This window comes from Megalobrama amblycephala, linkage group LG20 (assembly GCF_018812025.1).
Source record: "Megalobrama amblycephala isolate DHTTF-2021 linkage group LG20, ASM1881202v1, whole genome shotgun sequence".
Lineage (NCBI taxonomy): Eukaryota > Metazoa > Chordata > Actinopteri > Cypriniformes > Xenocyprididae > Megalobrama > Megalobrama amblycephala.
In genome coordinates, this window is record NC_063063.1 from 23,765,149 (window position 1) to 23,783,790 (window position 18,642).

Genomic DNA, 18,642 nt, shown 5'->3' on the forward strand with positions numbered 1-18,642 from the left:
TAGTACCACCGTTTTGTCATGTAATTATGTGTATTCTCATTTGGCAATAATGCATACTAAACCTGTATGGCTGAAAAAATCCGAAACTGAAAGCATAACAAAGTCAGAACTGAAGATATTAGAATAAATAAATAAAAATTAAATGGAATAGTTCACTCAAATATAGCAGTCATTAGTCACTCTCATGTTCTTAGAAACCCATTAAAGTTATTTCTTCCAGGGTAGACAAAAGGTGTATTTTTTCTACTCTTTTCAATAGTCATTTCAGAGGGCTGCTGTCAAGTTCCACAGTGCAAAAAATATTGTTTTAATGATTCTGTTGACAAATCAGACAGATTCGGTCCTTGAGTTCAACTCACTGACTCAATGAATGCAGCAGTTAACAGTTCAGTTATGTCAATGAATAATGACTTAAATGATAGTTTTTTTTTAAGTAATTGTATGATTCCAGAAGTCTTGGAATATAGTGCATGAGTCATATGGAGCTGGTGCTGTTTTGTCCTTTTTTGAAGCTTAAAAATTGTAGTCCCCATTCAGTGCCTATTTAAAATGTTATTATCATTTTAAATGTCTCCTTTTGTGTAAATATCCACAGTTCTGTTTTCAAGAGTCTGATGTAATGTCTCTCACCTTGTCTCTTGTAGCGCTGTTACAGTGTGACCCTCCTCTGTACCAGGTGGATCTGAGCACTGTGGAAACCAACATTTTGAGGATCTGCCTGCGGGACGACCAAATGAGCCCAGCGGAGTTCTGCGAGCGGATGGCAGCTGTAGATGAAGAGGAGGTGAAGGCTCTGGGACAGGGGGTCCAGGTTCTGATGTTCCCTCATATCGGGGGCACAGTTAGGGCTGTGTGGCATCTGGACATCAGCGAGGAAGACACTCAGCTGGCTATACAGAAGGCTCAGTTTGTGGCCCAACAGCACAAGCTCAAGTCTATGAGGGCAGCATGAGAACAGCTAATCACGGGTGTCTTTACACCAGTCTTTTTGTCTCAGGGACCATTTAAAAACTGTAAAACTGCAAAAACAAGCATAATTATATTAACTTTTTTGCACTCCTGGTTGACAGCCAACATTCACCCACTTAATTCAGCAGTGAGAGGTATAGTACGCCCACTTAGTGTGTATACACACACACACACACACACACATTTAATGGTTTCTCACAATAAACTATTGTGATTGACATTTGAATCTTGTTTAACTGCATACTTTGAGCACCAGATGCAGTTTAAGGACTTATACATTATAGGCAGTTTTTATTGTTTTTATCATTGTGTTATATAAGAGTTCCCCATAAGGATGAGACGCATTCAGTGTAGAGACGGATCGTCATGACGACAAAGCAGCGATTTACTGCAGTGGATATCACGATGGGCTCAGGGCCACTATCTAGTCGTGGCTGATAACACAGTTAACTTTATTACTACAGCATGCAGGAGGAATGAAATGACTGTTGTATGTCATTTTAAAATTAAAAGGAATAAAAAGTTACATTTTGCTTAAAGATAATGAAGATTGAGACCCATTAAGGTTTTTTTTTTTTTTTTTTGACTTTAGTTTAATGACAGTTGACTTTCTTGTTCTTATATTCTCATTACCATAATGTAAAAAAACTATATGAAATTCTAAAGTATGTAACATCATTGAAGTACAGTGGGCTCCACAAATATTGGCACGCTTGGTAAATATGAGCAAAACTGACTGTGAAAATTTCATAGTCTTTAATTCAAAATATTCTCAAAAAACCTAACCTTTCATTGAAGTTAATTCACACAAAATATAAATGTGGAATAAATTTTGTTTTCTCCAAAATATGTGTGCCGAAATTATTGGCGCCCCTACAAATTTTAATGAGTAAAAATCGAACTGATGTGTATTCCCATTCATATACATTGGTTTAGTGATCGGGAACACTTAAGTCATGACCTGTTCCACTGGGCTCTCAATATAAAGTGACACACAGGCCAAATTCTTATAGTCATACACCTCTGTGGGAAAGACCTGAGAATACAGTAATGAAGTGTGACAAAAGTAGTGGCGTAAAGTGTTTGAGTAAATATAATTAGTTACCATACTTTATCTATTTGGCTACTTTGTAGTTGTATTATCAAAGATATTAGCAACTTTTACTCTTCAGCTGACTACATTTTTGACTATGTATATGTACATTTTACTCCAATACATTTCTGATGAGTAATGCAATTGTCTACATTTTGCATGGCACCTAACTTTTTTCTGCAGTAGTTTTTCTACTACAAAAGAAGTGATATCGCCATCTACAGGGCATTGAAGGTACTATATCTTGTGCGTTTTGCCCTTACTCATTCAAACTTGTCAACGAAGCTACTTTACGCGAATGTGAGTGAGTGCATTAGCAAGTAGTTGCTGAATCACTCATTTCATATATGAGATGAGGACATGGCTGCAGCTGCTGATGAGGCCAAAACCAGCAAGTCCAGTGCAAGTAGGCTTTGACTATTTACTTTTACTTTACATTATATTATTTAGCTGTTATACTGAAGAGACCTTTTCGAGGATATTGATTTACTTATTCTCTTTTTGAGCAGCTTAACTGTAGACGTTGAAGAGGCGGTTTATGTCAACATTGATTTATTGCAATTTTAATGCGTTCCGTTTTATTTTGGTTTTAGAAAATAAATGTGATTTCTCCTTTATTGGCCCAAACTGTGTTGGACCAACTCAATTTAATTGGACCAAACTGAGTTGGACCAAGTGTGCTGCATGTGGTTGCATAAATACCCTATACAACAGAGTGCATATATGAGAGAAATATCTCATGCTGGAAAAATACTGCCTTTATGGAGTGAGCCACGAGGCCACACCAACGGAACATTAATTTTAGCCTTGTGTGGTCTGCTAGGGCTCTGATGGGGCCGTGTACGATTGATGGGGTGGACTAATCAGCTACTTATGGAGGAGGCCACAAAAACAGATTGGCTCCAACAGAAATTCAAAATTATTCAGTGAGGGCTTGAGTGCTATTACTGGACTCAATGTATTCATCTAAGAGATGTCAAAAATAGGCATGGTAACAAAACAATTTATAGGTTGTGAATAATTCAACAAAAAACATTTACATTTGTTTTGGATGCAGTACTGCTTTCAAACCAGCCTGGTCTTAAAGTGAATTCTCTGTAATTTACTCAAATAATAATAATGCAAATTAACAATAATCAGTTTCAGTTTGGAAAGAAGCACCAAGACCAATATTTTGCTTGAATCAAAAAAGGTAGTTTCATCACTCACTTGTTCAATTTTCTTTCTACACCTGAAAATGAACTTGAATGATTCTGATTTCTTGCCTCTGCAAGAGCTTGTCTCCCTCTGAGAGGGTTAAAGTAGACCCCTGACGTCTATTGTTACTGTTATCCTGCATAGAAAAAAAAAAATTAAACCCACTGCTGCGCTCTTAATACATTACAATCTTTATGATTCATAAATTCAGCCAAGTGTGCCAAAAGCACCTTAATTTATTGACTGTCATGACCGTGAGTCACATGTGTTCTTCTGTTGTTTAAAGCTGTTTCTGTGTGTAATCAAAATTAGGGCATATACTAAGAATTAAAAATTTTACAGTTGTCCCTGATATATTACTATTATTATTTGTCTCAAAGTCAAATGTTTTCCCAGTCCTCTGATGGACAAATATTTTATACTTTATACATTTTTGTAAAAAGGTCAGAAAGGTCATTTCCAGAATTAACAACATGCAAACAACCATTATCTACAGACAATTCAGTTAAGATTTAATCTTGACAAATATCTAAAAGCATAATGTTCAAAATCAGAATGATAGTCAACAGAGATTTTCATAAAGCACTAGCTCTTTAAGACAACTATAACAACTATTTGACAAACAACAGCAGAAACACACTCAACACACTCAAGAAACAAATATAAATAAGAAAATTGTATTAAAAGCAAAACATTGTTTGCGAGAACAGTATTTACAAGAACACCACCATTCACAAGACAATCAAAGTCTCAGGGATTGTGGGATGTCTCTATATTGGCATTGCAAATTAAATTAGCTTCTTCTGGTTTAATTGCTAGAAATGTGAGAGAAATAACTTTGATTAGATACACATTGTTTCTAAAAGAGACAGTCTGGACCATGCAAATAAATTACAGATCAGATGCAGAAGCCTGAATTTAAAACATCAAAGAAGATATAAAGCAAATCAAATTGCAGAATTCAAATGAATTTCTTTCAGAAAGACCTTTTCAGACATTACACATATTTAATGAACAATGGAGTGCTGTAAATTACATACAGCAATGTCACGCTTTCTTTTACATGCTCCATTCATAATGTGAAATCAAGGACAATAACAGGAAGAGAAAAGCAGCAAACACGAATACTGGAAAACAGGAGCCCAGCATAAAAGAGAGACACAAACACATGAAATTTACTAGCAATTACAGTAGCAATTATCTACAAAAGATATGAAAATGAGCCAGACATAATCAGTTGGTCTTTGAATTAGTTTATATACAATAAAATGACCACTAACAGAAATATTAACTGAACAAAATTTACAGGCAGTTTGCACCATTTTGCAAGGGCAATTTGGTTGTCCAACTGAATGTTTCTCATGACCTTAAGTGTATGAAATTCTTGAAATGCTTATGTATGAATATCTTCACCACAATTGTTTTCTTTTGACATTTGAGTTTACTTCCATTTGTGTTATTTTATGGTTTTAATGACTTTACTATCTATTAAAATGTGGAAAACAGTCATAATAGAAATAAATAGGTGTGTCTAAAATTTAGACCGGTAATGTACATGTGTAGGTTCTGTATTTTTGCTAACAAAACAAGACAGAGAGGAGACAAATACTGTCTACCTTGCCTGAAATGGACATGTATGGTTCAACAAACCTGCTCTATATGGGAGCGACAGACTCTTCATACTGAGTTGAAAGCACCAGCCTGGCAGCCAGCAGTAGAAGAAGGCCAGTGATCACCTCCAGAAGAAAGGAGATCCAAGCCATGCCCATAGACCAGCCGTATGACGTGTAAACTTGAGCCATTTGCTCGCGGCCCATCCGCCTTTCAGTCTCTTCCAGAGCCTTCTGAGAGTACCCGATGTACAAGCTCACCCCAGAGAGAGTGAGAAGACCTGAGAAAACACATGCACAAGCACGCATGAATGCACCCACACAAACAAAACCAATTAAGCATCATTTAGACAACATCTTGTTGTTCTATCAGACGTTACAAGACACTCTTTGCTTTGTAGATGGATTTTAAGACGGTTAACATTTATCTGTGGGCTAAAAATGAATTTGATTCAACAACAATCAGTCTTGATTCAGCAGATCTAACGGAACGTTAAAATCCAGTCGCTGTTATTATTATGCTTCTTGGCAATTTCTTTTAATCAATGACAAGTAGCTGACAGAACATTTGTTGTGTGTGGGCTGTGGTGGTTTTATTAATGCCATAAATTCAGTCATAAATAATAAAGCCTAATCCAGGCAGCATTTAAAGTCTCTGATGTGTTGGTATTTTGTACCTTTAACAACTTTTTGTAAAATGTTTTGCTTGTAAAGCGAGATTGTACTATCTTTCTTTTTTGGAAAATAAATAAATAGCACATGCCCCTAGCGACATGGTGATGGAAGAAATAATATGAGATAGGAGGAAAATGTTCTCCTGAAAATGTTTTGCATTCTCCCGAGAAACTTTGGATTCGCTCGCAAAGAGCGCAAAGTTTTGAGGAGGAACGCAAAGTTTCTCCTAGGTGTATATGACTTTCTTCTTTCTGATGAACACAACCGGAGATATATTAACCCTCAGGGGTCTGAGGATTTTTGGGGCCCTGGAGAAGTTTTGACATGCCCTGACATTTGTGCTTTTTTCAGTCGTTCATAAACATATTAATAAATATCCTGACGCATCTGAGCTTTATAATGGCAGTGAGCGGGATCAACAAGTATGAGCTGAAGAAAGTGTTTCCATCCACATCCATCCACCATAAACATACTCCAAACAGCTCCAGTGGGGTTAATCAAGGTCTTCTGAAGCGAAGTGATGCGTTTGTGTAAAAAACTATCCATATTTAACAAGTTATGAAGTAAAATATCTAGCTTCCGCCAGACCACCTTCCGTATTCTACTTATGAAAACAGTGTAAAACTCTCACAGTTAACTGATGCCTCAATCTATTTATGACATACCCCTAGCACTCACGATACTTCTCATAGGAAGGACAAATGGATTTGCAACAGTAACTTTGTCGCATCCAGTGTAGACAGCTTCTAGCTGTTGTGGTGTGGAGCTGTCTCGTTCGGTGTAGACGCGGTGTAAGTCTTGATGGACTAGATCTGCTATCCTGCTGCTCCTGCATGAGTGAAGGATACTACTAAAAAATGCACATGAATATGGTGAGTAGAATTCGAGCTGCTGCAAGAAAAGTAGGGAGACCCCCGTAGCAGATCTAGGCAGGTGGTGCTGGGGAAGGTGGAGGGCTAGTAAAATTCCCATCGCCTGTTGCACCAGAGTTGATCTGGTTCGGGACATAAATAAATAGGTTACGTAGATAGAACAAACAGAATGATTGGCCAAAGAGGTCAGCTTTGAGTTTCATGACTGAACTATATATTTCTGAGAAAATATTTGTCATTGTTTGAAGATGCCACTTGGTTTGATATTTTATATCTAATTTAATGACACTGAAGTGTGACCTAAGTTGCAAATAGGGATGTACGATTTATTGCACGATATGAAAAATAACATTGAACTTAAACGCGATTCTTAGTGCAATTATGAAATCGCAAATGCTGCGATTATTTTATTTTTTTTGCGCAGCTTGTCAATGAACTATGGCCAAATGCTAATCCATCTAAAAGCACTGCGAGTTTGAGTCACTTGTAATGTACATTTGAAAAAGCATCAAACATCTTTCCAGACATGAGAAGCATTTATTAACATCTTGTCCAACAAAAGACAACATTTAATAACATGTTTTTACTCCAAACTCACTTCATAACGACAGTTGAGCGAGTGAGATGATGTGGCTTCTTACACAGAATAAGGCAATCGTGTGTTTATTAGTCATGTTTAATCAAAGCGTTTAAATTTTCTGTTCATTCAGCTACAGCGATATGATGCGTGTTATCTTCTTCTGCGGCAGGGCATATTTGGAGTTTCTACGCAAGAGCGCCCTCTGGCTTTCAGATGGAGAAGCATTTACTACAGATCACAGAGCCGTACAGCTCTGACAAGCTGTGCATAAAATAATCGCAGCCTTTGCCAAATATCGTGTTATTTAATCAGGATAAATCGTGCAGCCCTAGTTGCAAAATATTTTTTGTTAACAACAAGAGTACTGATTCAGATCTTTAACAAGCTTTTGCTTCAGTTTTAAATGGCATATTTTGCACCAGTGCTAAATGATCTGGATCCAATGATCTCATTCCCACAAATATTTTATTGCTAAAGCTCGCATAATATTTGCACTGTAATTTAGTTTAATAAACTCATATTTTAAGCACCAAAACCTATTTGTCTTTTTCTTTGATCAACTGAACCAGAACTGAATACAAACACATTCTCAGAGATTGTCTCCCTAAACACCGCTCTTACTGTAAGCACAGAGCCATAAACACACGACTAGTCTACGGCATCCGCTCTCTCAGAATTAAGAGAAGCATCAGCATGAGCGATGTAAATAGGGAGGAAGTCAAACTAGTTTCCTGTGGCACCCTGGTGCGCCTGATGATTCCAAGACGTGAGCCATTATTACCAAATCTTCATTAAAACAGAATGTGCTGATGTGGATACACAGCAGCAAAAATCACATCTAATTAAACACTGACAAAATGAGAATGGATTTCCACATCAGCCATAATATGCACATAAAATTAAGAGCCAATAAACAGAGAGTTTCTAATTAGCACGGCCGAGAGTCTAGACAGGAACACACTGACTTGTTTTTGATCTTACATTTGCCGGTTCATTTAGAACAAACAGTCTGTACTCTCCAGAAACTACTGATTATTTTTATATAGCACTGTGTTTCAACAAGTCACAGCCTGGTGAATGGATGCACTGATTTTCTTAAAAGCATCATCTTATGAGCGGAAGACCATTAACAATGCGGTACATGTGAAATTCTCTGATGTAAAAATATTCCTTCAAAATCGCATCCACATTTTCACAACGTTAATGTCCGTGATAACCAATCCAAAAAAATAAATAGAGGACATGCCGAAAAATAAAGACGATGCTAAAATTTGACCCTCTCATTTACATTCCAAGCTTCACCGTGTTAAACACTTGCCATGCGCTCTTTATTACCATGGTGGTAAATGCTAGGAATCATTGGCTGGCTCCTTTAAGGAAACCTTTATTCAAGTCATATGCCTTCAGGCTACATAGTGAGAGGACACTCTCAGATGCAGGCTGTGAAAAGCCGTTTGGTGTCGGGGTAAAGAGTAAGCCAGCTATGTCTCAACAATATCTATGTGTGCATGTACGAAGATCAAAGCAAAATTCTTAAGTTGCTTTGGGATTTCTTGCAGGGGTCTCAGGAAATGAGATCTGGTTGCACTCAGCATGGATTATTATTCCATTTTATTTTCTTATTCTTATACATGTGTTTACTGTCTGAAGAACAAAAGCAATATCATCACATTTAAATGAGAGACTGATGCATGGTCAGAATAACTGGAGGCTGTATTATGCTACACATAAATCTACCCGGATCTTTTTTGGTTTCACCTTTCCCTTTCACCTTAAGATTGTCGATTTCAATCACAGCTGGGGGGACGTTCTGTATTATCCTATCAATTACATGAGAGGAAAACGATGAAACGCAATAACTTCAGTCCCATAAGACTCTGACATAACAATTACTCTAGGTGAATAATGCCTTCAGCCTTCCAGTTTTTGAATGTCATTCAGTGAACTGCACAGCCAAATGCTTGAACTTGAACTTTTTTTATCTGTGTTGCACCCCATCAGTCTTCAGACACAAGTTTAATTTTACTTGTAAAATGTATTTTCTATCCAACAAAATTAACAATAGTCAAAGACTTCTCTTTTTGCTCGCTTTTTCTTTCAGGTATATGGCATGTTGTCAATGCATAACGTGTCGCACTAATGACTAGCAGGCTGTTGTTGGGCTCATGAATGTTAATTACGTTGTCTGCGTTCGTCCAGACAGATTTGTTATAAACCTAAATATACTTGATTTAGTTAAACTAATTGAAAAGTGTACGGTCCAAAAATATATTTTTTTTAAAAATCGATGTTTTCTTTCTTTAGCTTTCAGGTTTTACCAGCTATGATAAGACTTGAATTCTAATGACTATTATAACTGCATGTATGCATATATAACGCTGATATTATGCATTTTAATGAATACAGAGAAAGTAAATAATAATAAATATTATGTTATATTGTATATTGTTTAAAGGTCCCGTTTTTCGTGTTTTTTTGAAGCTTTGATTGTGTTTATAGTGTGCAATATAACATGTGTTCATGTTTCGCGTGTAAAAAAACACAGTATTTTTCACATAATTTACTTATCTGTATACCCCTGTTTCCACTGTCATAAAAACGGGCTGATGACTTCCTTGTTCTATGAAGTCCCTCCTTCAGAAATACGTAACGAGTTCTGATTGTGCCAGCGGTTCCTGTGTTGTGATTCGACAGCAGCTTAGCGAACCTTGCCCGGAAAGGTCACGCCTCTTACCATAACGTGGAGATGCACGCGCTCAGTGTTATTGTAAACATGTCTTTCATTTTACCCTATCAATCTGAGCCGGAATCAGACCCGGTGATTGGACTGCGGGATGAAAATAACAGCGTTTCGACGACATGGCGACAAACACACTCTACAAACGCAACTCTTGTGTATTCCTGTGGGCGGAGGTTAGTCAAAAAACTGTTTTAGTGACGTCATTAAAGAAGGAAGTAGAGGGATGTAGTCCAAACTGGCCGTTCGATGTAGGCGACTTCTGTTAAATAAAATATCTCGCTTGGCATTGAACTTTGAGCTTTAAAATTTTACAGATTTTATTTATACTCTAACAACAACATTACACACTAACTAAAGTTTGAAACATGGGATCACGAAGAACGGGACCTTTATTGAAAAATGACACGTTCTTTCCGCCAGGCTAAACCTGAATTGTAATGATTTATAACTGCCATGTACCTAATGATGATGATATGATGCTTTTTAATAAATGAAGGTAAAAAATACATATTTTAATTTATTAAATATTTTTTAAATTACAATTAAGTTTTTAGTGTAATGTGACTAGTAATTTACAACTAGTAGAGCTATTTGCGCTCTTTTTTCCTGCTCAGTAAAGCACATTCCACAAACACTGCAGTCCTACTGTACTTTTATGAGTGATATAACACCAAATATAGAACATTTATTCACAAGACTAATGCACAAGGTACTGTTTAACGCAAATGGTTACTGATAAACTCACAAAACTTTGAACGGCGGAGTTGACTTGCATGATCCAAGCTAGCCTTTACACTTACTCCAATGTTAAAACCCCAGACCTTCTCATCTCCCCATAATAAGACAATCTCTTGTTAAACGAACCGGGGACGGTACGGAGCGATCACACTAGTCAAACGAACCAGACAAGCCCGGTGTTCTGACAATTTGTGCTACCTACAGTTAAATTGTCATTTTTAAAGTGAAATGTGCAGTAAGCAATTTCTGAGAAACACTTAATATTTGAATCAACCCAAACAAACACACCCTCCCTTCATTGCTCCGCCCCCAAAATGCATGAAAGAGTTATCATAGCTGAAGTGAAGGAAATAATGCTTCGCAAAAAATAAGAGTTGGTTGTTAGTTGCCAGCAGCACACCATCTCCAGACAAACAATAACAGTCAAAACTGTCCTACTACTATAGCTAACTTCAGTGTTGAAGGTAACTCATTACAAGTAACTTGAGTTACATAATCAGGTTACTTTTTCAAATAAGTAACACAAGTTAATTTTTGACATTTATTGACTGGCAGCTCTCCTGTCTCCATGTTGAGAGAAATAAAGTTCAGAGGAGTTGTGTGCGCTGTGTGTAAACATGATGATTATTATAGTTCTAGATTAAATGTGAACGTGCATTTATTCATCTCACTTGCACGAAAACATTCAGCATTCCTCAAAATGAATAAAAACAGTGAAATGCAATCTCAGAATTGTACGTATACCTGTAATAATTAACACAAATATACTTTATGTATTTAATCTCACTTTATTAACCAATGTATTTGCTGCTGACCTTCAATGATCTAATTCACTGTTAAGCAAAAATGATTTAAGATTAGATTTAGAAATAAGAGTGATGAACTGCTTTCTCCTGTATCCTATTGTTCTTTAATCCAGAATGGCAGCACAGCTGAAAGATTTGCCGGAGGCTTATTCATTTCACGTTTGGTGTGAATAGGCCTTAACATTTGCCAAAAATATTATTTTTTTGTTGTTGTTATTAAAAAACAAACAAGCAAGCCCAGCCCAGGTGAGAAAAAGTAAAACAAAAGTAATGTAACAGATTACTTTTAAAAAAAAAGTAACAAAGTAATTTAATTAGTTACTTTTTTAGGGAGTAATGCAATATTGTAATGCATTACTTTTAAAAGTAACTTTCCCCAACACTGGCTAATTTTACAACAACAGCATATCTTAGTTCTAACCCCTGGAAATAGAGTTTTATACATGGGGTGGCCAGGTCAAGGCTACTTCAAGAGGTCCATAACCCTAATCTGGCATTTAAAAAGCATGAATGAATCCTATGATTACTAATTAGAGATGGAAGTGATATGAGATTATGAATGAGTTATCAATGAGATTGTGTGGTTTTTATAATCAATTAACACTGCTTTTGTCATTTTTTACAAGATGGACAAAATGTGTCACCAAAAAAGTCATTCGGTTTAACCAAAATTCTGGTTTTACCGAATGACACTTTTGGCGATTCCGAATGACGATATTTTCAAACAATGCTAACAGGCTAATATCTAGCTTGCTAGCAAAAGGACTATTAAACATTTTATATTTAATACAAGTTTTTAAAATATTATAACATTTTCCATGTTTTATAGCGGTTGTACCGAATGACCTGATGTTTCAGGACATGCATATGAGCAAGTGAAAACATGAATTTTTCAAATAGTTAAAAGAGAGTTAGTTACTTTGCTTCATGACCATGTGGTCCTTTACAGGTGTCTGAATGATATCACATCCTGTCACATGATATTGACCGCATGACTTGATCCAAAATGGTCCCTTTATATTCGTTACTCCGAATGACATCAATGAAACTCATTTTTCCAGACATTCTTTCTCATAACAAAGCAACGACTTCTACACATAATTTTGATTCCATTTTGCACTATGATATATGCTGTTATAAAATCATACCAGAATAAAAGATTTATACATTTATTACATTTTAAGATGTTTTAATCACAAATGAAATGGCTGTATTGACCTTTTGACACTTCAAAATCTTTAAAATACCTTTATATGTAGGAAAATATAATTAAAACCTTTTGGATTCAATAAAAGAGATCTAAGTACTACCTTACATACTTTGGATGTCATATCTTTGTTTTTTTTTTAATTATTATTAAGGCCTTTGGTCAAAAAATGACCTGTCACGTCATTGACCCATATGTTTGTTAACTGAGCATGACATTGAGTGGGTCAGACTTACTGCACAGGAGGAAATATGAAGCAGATCCGATCAGGAGTGTCCGGCTTCTGGCTAGGGAACTGACGAGACCGCAGATACCTCCAAACACTAGCATCACCAGACTCAGGGGCAGTAAGATGGCAATCACCTTATGCATGACTGAATGAAGTAAACACAGAAATGGCTTATAAAATAAACTAACATTTTATGCATGGCTCAGTGATACAGATAGCCTATAGCCAGATATTTCATTATGGAACATGAATTGCAGTACAATAAGCAGTGTTTTGAGAGAGTTATGGTCATTGTGTTTATGAAAAGGATAACACTCACTTTCCATCTGCCTTTCTGATTCTGAATATCCATTGTCTTCTGTATGACTTTGGACATCTACAGCCAAAAACACAAAGCAAATCACCAGAGTGCAGTCTCTGAAATCATTTTATGCCTACTTGTTCAGTTAAGACAGAAAAAGTCCTGGAAATTCATTAGTCAAATGAAATGTGAACTACACACCATGATATTACCAATGCATCTATTAAAAAACATATAATCGGACTACGATCAGAGTTCGTTCAAAGCTTCTCATAGGTAAAGTCATGATAATGATAACGAGCGCCATACCTTCTGTAACTCCCCAAAGTCCAGAGTTACTGCGTTCCGGGTCAGTGTGGTTCGCGCGCTTGTCTTCAATGATGTACCAGTATTCGGTTCCAATGGCGAGCGCTAAACAGCTGAAACTAAGAACACCAGTTAAACCCCCGCTGACGACCACGAAACCGAATGTCATTTTCATATCGGACAGGATATTTGCGATTCCGACAACCCCAAAACTAAGCTGAAAACCATACCATTTGCGAAAGGCTTTAGCTGTGCGACGCGATCGGATGCTGTACCCGGAGGTCCCAGGAGCTGATGGAATAAATCAAACGCGCGCCCGACAGCTGGAATAAGTGATGCTGACTGTCCATCCAAGATATCGACAACTTATGCTGACATGCAAGGTGTTATTAACAGAAAAATTGTGTGGTTTTAAGAGAAAACGTTGGTTGCTTGAACATTTATTCCTCAACGGTGTGTGCAAGTCTGTGTCCAACTAACAATGAGCGCAAGATTACGCGTGACTGGCACAGAGGAAACATGACGTACAGTGCATGACCAACACCCTTCATGGCATTATCCATCCATCTTTTTTTATAATCATAAATCAAAAATACTGATACAATGTCTTTCCACACTGAATTTCCATGATTATTCCAGTAGCCTAATTCATGATTACTGGGTAAAGATTATTATTATTTTTTTTTTAAAGATTAGTGTAACTAAGAGCAATTTGAACACAAAAACAAAAGCACGCACGTCAATGGAAAATTGGGTTTAAATAGTGGGGCACACCACTACTCCAACATTATAAACTTTTTAACACACTCTCAAAAAGGTAACCGTCTAATTTTTGGAGCCATGGTGTTTTGAGCATTAGAAGAAATACAAAGTAGCTGCGATAATCTTAACATGGACTTTTCCATACCTGAAAATTTCCCAAGAGAATTCTGTTACAGTTACAATAAGAAACTTTCAAATTTTTACTTCAGTTTTTATACTGACAGAACAGACAAAAGACTGAAAGAATAAGACATGAGAATTAATTTTTTAACAGAGGCCATGGGAAAGTCTTTTTATTAAGCTCACTTTAAAATAAATACTGTAAAAGTAGGAAAAATGTGTGTAATAAGATCAAACTCAACAGGTGTCAGGACAAAGATTTCATCACAGGTAACATTTAAAATGAACATGTAGCGTTCCATGACATACAAAAGAAAGAAAAGAAAAAAGGGAGTTCCACGAAAAAATGGACCACAGCAAAACGCTGTCAGCGTAGCCCTCACTGAACCGCTTCATTCCTCCCCCATTGCCGTCTGGATGATCTGGTTTCTCTTGATTTTCACAGCCTCTTGAAATTTATCAATCGCCTGGGTACATGATTTTTTCTGAAAGATTAAAGCATGTTGAAAGTCTTTTTGAAAGTGAAAGAAAGTATTGTTATGCCATTTCATTCATACTCTTAGCATGTAAATGAAAAAAAAAAAAAAAAAAAATCAAATCAAATATGATAATATTTAGCTATGGAAACTTAAAAAATAAAATTATATATATATATATATATATATATATATATATATATATATATATATATATATATATATATATATATATATATATATATATATATATATATCAATCACACATACACAGTACAGTCCAAAAGTTTGGAACCACTAAGATTTTTAATGTTTTTAAAAGAAGTTTCGTCTGCTCACCAAGGCTACATTTATTTAATTAAAAATACAGTAAAAAACAGTAATATTGTGAAATATTATTACAATTTAAAATAACTGTGTACTATTTAAATATATTTGACAAAGTAATTTATTCCTGTGATGCAAAGCTGAATTTTCAGCATCATTACTCCAGTCTTCAGTGTCACATGATCCTTCAGAAATCTTTCTAATATGCTGATTTGCTGCTCAATAAACATTTATGATTATTTTCAATGTTGAAAACAGTTGTGTAGTTTTTTTTTCAGGATTCCTTGATGAATAGAAAGTTCAAAAGAACAGCATTTATCTGAAATACAAAGCTTCTGTAGCATTATACACTACCGTTCAAAAGTTTGGGGTCAGTAAGAATTTTTTTTTTTTTGAAAAGAAATTAAAGAAATGAATACTTTTATTCAGCAAGGATGCATTAAATCAATCAAAAGTGGCACTAAAGACATTTATAATGTTACAAAAGATTAGATTTCAGATAAACACTGTTCTTTTGAACTTTCTATTCATCAAATAATCCTGAAAAAAAATTAAATGTTTCTTGAGCAGCAGATCAGCATATCAGAATGATTTCTGAAGGATCATGTGACACTGAAGACTGGAGTAATGATGCTGAAAATTCAGCTTTGCATCACAGAAATAAATTACTTTGTGAAATATATTCAAATAGAAAACAGTTATTTTAAATTGTAATAATATTTCACAATATTACTGTTTTTTTTACTGTATTTTTAATTAAATAAATGTAGCCTTGGTGAGCAGGCGAAACTTCTTTTAAAAACATTAAAAATCTTAGTGGTTCCAAACTTTGGACTGTACTGTGTATATATATATATATATATATATATATATATATATATATATATATATATATATATATATATATATATATATATATATATATATATATATATATATATATATATAAGTTGTTTACATAATGATCAAGGAAAGCCCGGAAATAATACATATTTTAAATATAATAAATTAAATGTCCCGTAAGAGTGTTTATAAAACTAAAGTACAGAATACACATAACTATAAACAAAAGGGATCTGAGACTTGACTTTATCTCCTGAACATAAGGTTCATTAGTTAATGTATTAACTAACATGAACTAACCATGAGCAGTACATTTGTTACTGTATTTACTAATCTTCGTTAACGTTAGTTCATGAAAATACAGTTGTTCATTGTTCGTTCCAATTATGTGGAACAACACTTCTGTCTAAAAATGTAGTCCTAACCCTCGTCCTACCCATAACTTATCCCTAAAATCAGAGGGAAATGATTGGTGAGTAACACAGATGTAGAAGCACTAAACCCTGGTTGTAAGCTTGTCCCTCAAATCTGATGATCCAGGAACATGTTGTGCTTGGTGAAATCACGTTCACAGTGCATTACGATAATATACAGAGGGAAGTATTCCATTTTTTTTCCACTCCTCTACTGTCACCTGATGGAGTTTTGGTTCCTTGCCATTATAATCTTTGGCTTGCTCAGTTTGGGTTTAAAAGACAATTCAGTAATATTATAGATTTAAAGGATTAGTTCACTTCAGAATTAAAATTTCCTGATAATTTACTCACCCCCATGTCCTCCAAGATGTTTAAGATATCAGTTGAATTGAAATTAAGGTTTTTGAGGTGCAAGATGAGCATTTGTGGTTAAAAAAAATATATCTTTTTTTTTTTTTTTTTTAGAAAACGGCCAATCGTTTGGCTAGATAAGAACATTATTCCTCGGCTGGGATCATGTAGAGGCCTTTGAAGCTGCACTGAAACTGCAATTTGGACCTTCAACTCATTGTACCCTGGTGAAGTCCACTATATGGAGAAAAATCCTGGAATGTTTTCCTCAAAAACCTTAATTTCTTTTTGACTGAAGAAAGACAGACATAAACATCTTGGATGACATGGGGGTAATTAAAAGTGAACTAATCCATTAACTGCACTGACACAATCAGATGAAAACAAATTTTGAACTGAATTGAGATTGATGACACTACATTGACACTGTTATTGAGCTGAATAATGACAAAAATGCCTTCAGTAGAGCTTCTTATAATAGCTGAATTCAACTTGTTTCATAAATTGACCTTTAGAACATTGACAATTATTGAACTGAAATAAACTAAATTGAGCTGAACAACACCATTATGTTCTGTAGAGCTGCTTTACAGCTGAAACTGAGTTTCATAATAAATTATACTTACACTGTTATTTTCCTGTTTATTAATGTGAAGCTACTTTGTAACAATCTGCACTGCATAAAGCTCTCTCTCTCATATATAAATAAATATAAATGTGACTTGATGTTCTGTCAGTGAGCTCATACTTACAACGATAAACTTCTGTCTCTCTTTCTGAAGTTTCAGAAACTCCTCCACAGTCAGACTGTCCACCGTCTTCTTCAGCAAGATAAAATCACAGGAGGAAGAATGTGTTTTATGCTCTTTCCTGATAACACAAGAAAACCACAGCACATCAGGAACAAAATGCGCAATAAGGGGGCTGATGACATTTATTAAATTAAATAACCCTGACTTGAAATCCGGGTCTTATTGCATTACAGAGACAAAGCTTCTCTCAGATCTATAATGCAGTAGTGGAAGGTTTCAAAGACACGGACTCACTCGGGGTCATCCTCAGGTTCCCATCCTTCCAGCTCTTTTAGACAGAAGAAACACTGAGCTATATCTGGACTATTCTCCGACGGGGTGTGAATAAATCCAGCTTTGGCCATCTAGAATACAAAAAAGGCAGAAAAACATTTCCTTTTGTAGCACATACAAAACAAATTTCTGGGCTTGCTGGATCAAAGGGTTCACTCACGTTTTCTGGAGTGCAAATGCAGCCCTCTTCAAACGGCCACCCAACAAATGTTTGAAGTCTGTTCTCATAAAAGTACATTTTGGTCTGGTCGTCACTACCCAGGTCCATTTTCTTGAAATATGGAGAGTAATATTAAAAATAAAAACAATGAGGACCGAGATACTCCAGTGGCTTACTTGTTACTATTATCGTTTCTTCCGGTTAACGTTTAAAATTTAGAGCGCGAGTTTTGATTGGCCAAATGGCGTCACTTCCACGCATGCGCAGATTGCGATTATCCTACTTTGTGGTAAATTAAAGCTCTTTGGTGTATTAGCCAATATTTTTTTGTTTAGCTCATAAGTGTTACACATTTTTTAGGTACAGGAGACAGTTTTCATGTTTTGTTTTAAAGTAAATGTTCACTGTTCACATTATTGAAAGGAATTTAGGATTAGGTTGTTGTATGTAGGCCTAAATTTTTTATGTATTTACAGTACAGATACTCAAGAGACACACAAAGAACAGTAGCCTACACTGTTGAAAATTGTATAACTGGACATGCTAAACAAGCCATGGAGGACATGTAGGGTCTTTTTACTACTTTGTTAGAATCTAGAATCAGAATTGAACATGAGTTTATGTATCATTATGAATTCATTGCCACATTGTGAAGATGGATTTCAGCTAATGGTGAATTGTGTCTGCAAATAACCCTTATAACATGTCATTTTTATATCATAATAAATAAATACCTTTTAATCAATGTAGGCACAGCTAACAGGGAATGTTCTTGAAAC

General features: G+C 35.5%; 3 protein-coding genes across 8 annotated transcripts in view; 1 reads left to right on the plus strand and 2 right to left on the minus strand.

Annotated features, from left to right (window-relative positions):
* The window catches only part of tha1 (threonine aldolase 1), a 34,811-nt gene extending 31,200 nt beyond the window's left edge, over positions 1-3,611 (plus strand). For 4 of the 5 annotated variants that reach the window (XM_048169996.1, XM_048169997.1, XM_048169995.1 and 1 more), the window contains exon 7: positions 645-3,611. In XM_048169996.1, coding sequence (XP_048025953.1) covers positions 645-952 — 308 coding nt within the window. In that variant the 3' untranslated portion in view covers positions 953-3,611. The remainder of the gene's footprint in view (positions 1-644) is intronic. The other variant, XM_048169998.1, reaches the window with a different exon arrangement.
* Positions 3,603-14,014, minus strand: tmem235b (transmembrane protein 235b). Of its 2 annotated transcripts, XM_048170001.1 has the most exons (5): positions 13,327-14,014; positions 13,036-13,092; positions 12,724-12,861; positions 4,910-5,150; positions 3,603-4,386 (listed from the first exon to the last, which is right to left on the minus strand). In XM_048170001.1, exons 1-4 carry the CDS (start codon positions 13,496-13,498, stop codon positions 4,915-4,917), a joined length of 603 nt encoding a protein of 200 aa, XP_048025958.1. In that variant the 5' UTR covers positions 13,499-14,014; the 3' UTR covers positions 3,603-4,386; positions 4,910-4,914. The 2 variants fall into 2 exon arrangements, with proteins under 2 accessions (XP_048025958.1, XP_048025957.1); XM_048170000.1 differs by having other exon boundaries at positions 3,603-5,150.
* Positions 14,015-14,344: 330 nt separating this feature from the next.
* birc5a (baculoviral IAP repeat containing 5a) lies at positions 14,345-18,127 on the minus strand. Its single transcript, XM_048170002.1, has 4 exons — positions 17,864-18,127; positions 17,665-17,774; positions 17,371-17,488; positions 14,345-14,690 (listed from the first exon to the last, which is right to left on the minus strand). The coding sequence occupies exons 1-4, from the start codon at positions 17,969-17,971 to the stop codon at positions 14,598-14,600; spliced, it is 429 nt and encodes a 142-aa protein (XP_048025959.1). The 5' UTR covers positions 17,972-18,127; the 3' UTR covers positions 14,345-14,597.
* Positions 18,128-18,642: the final 515 nt, after the last annotated feature.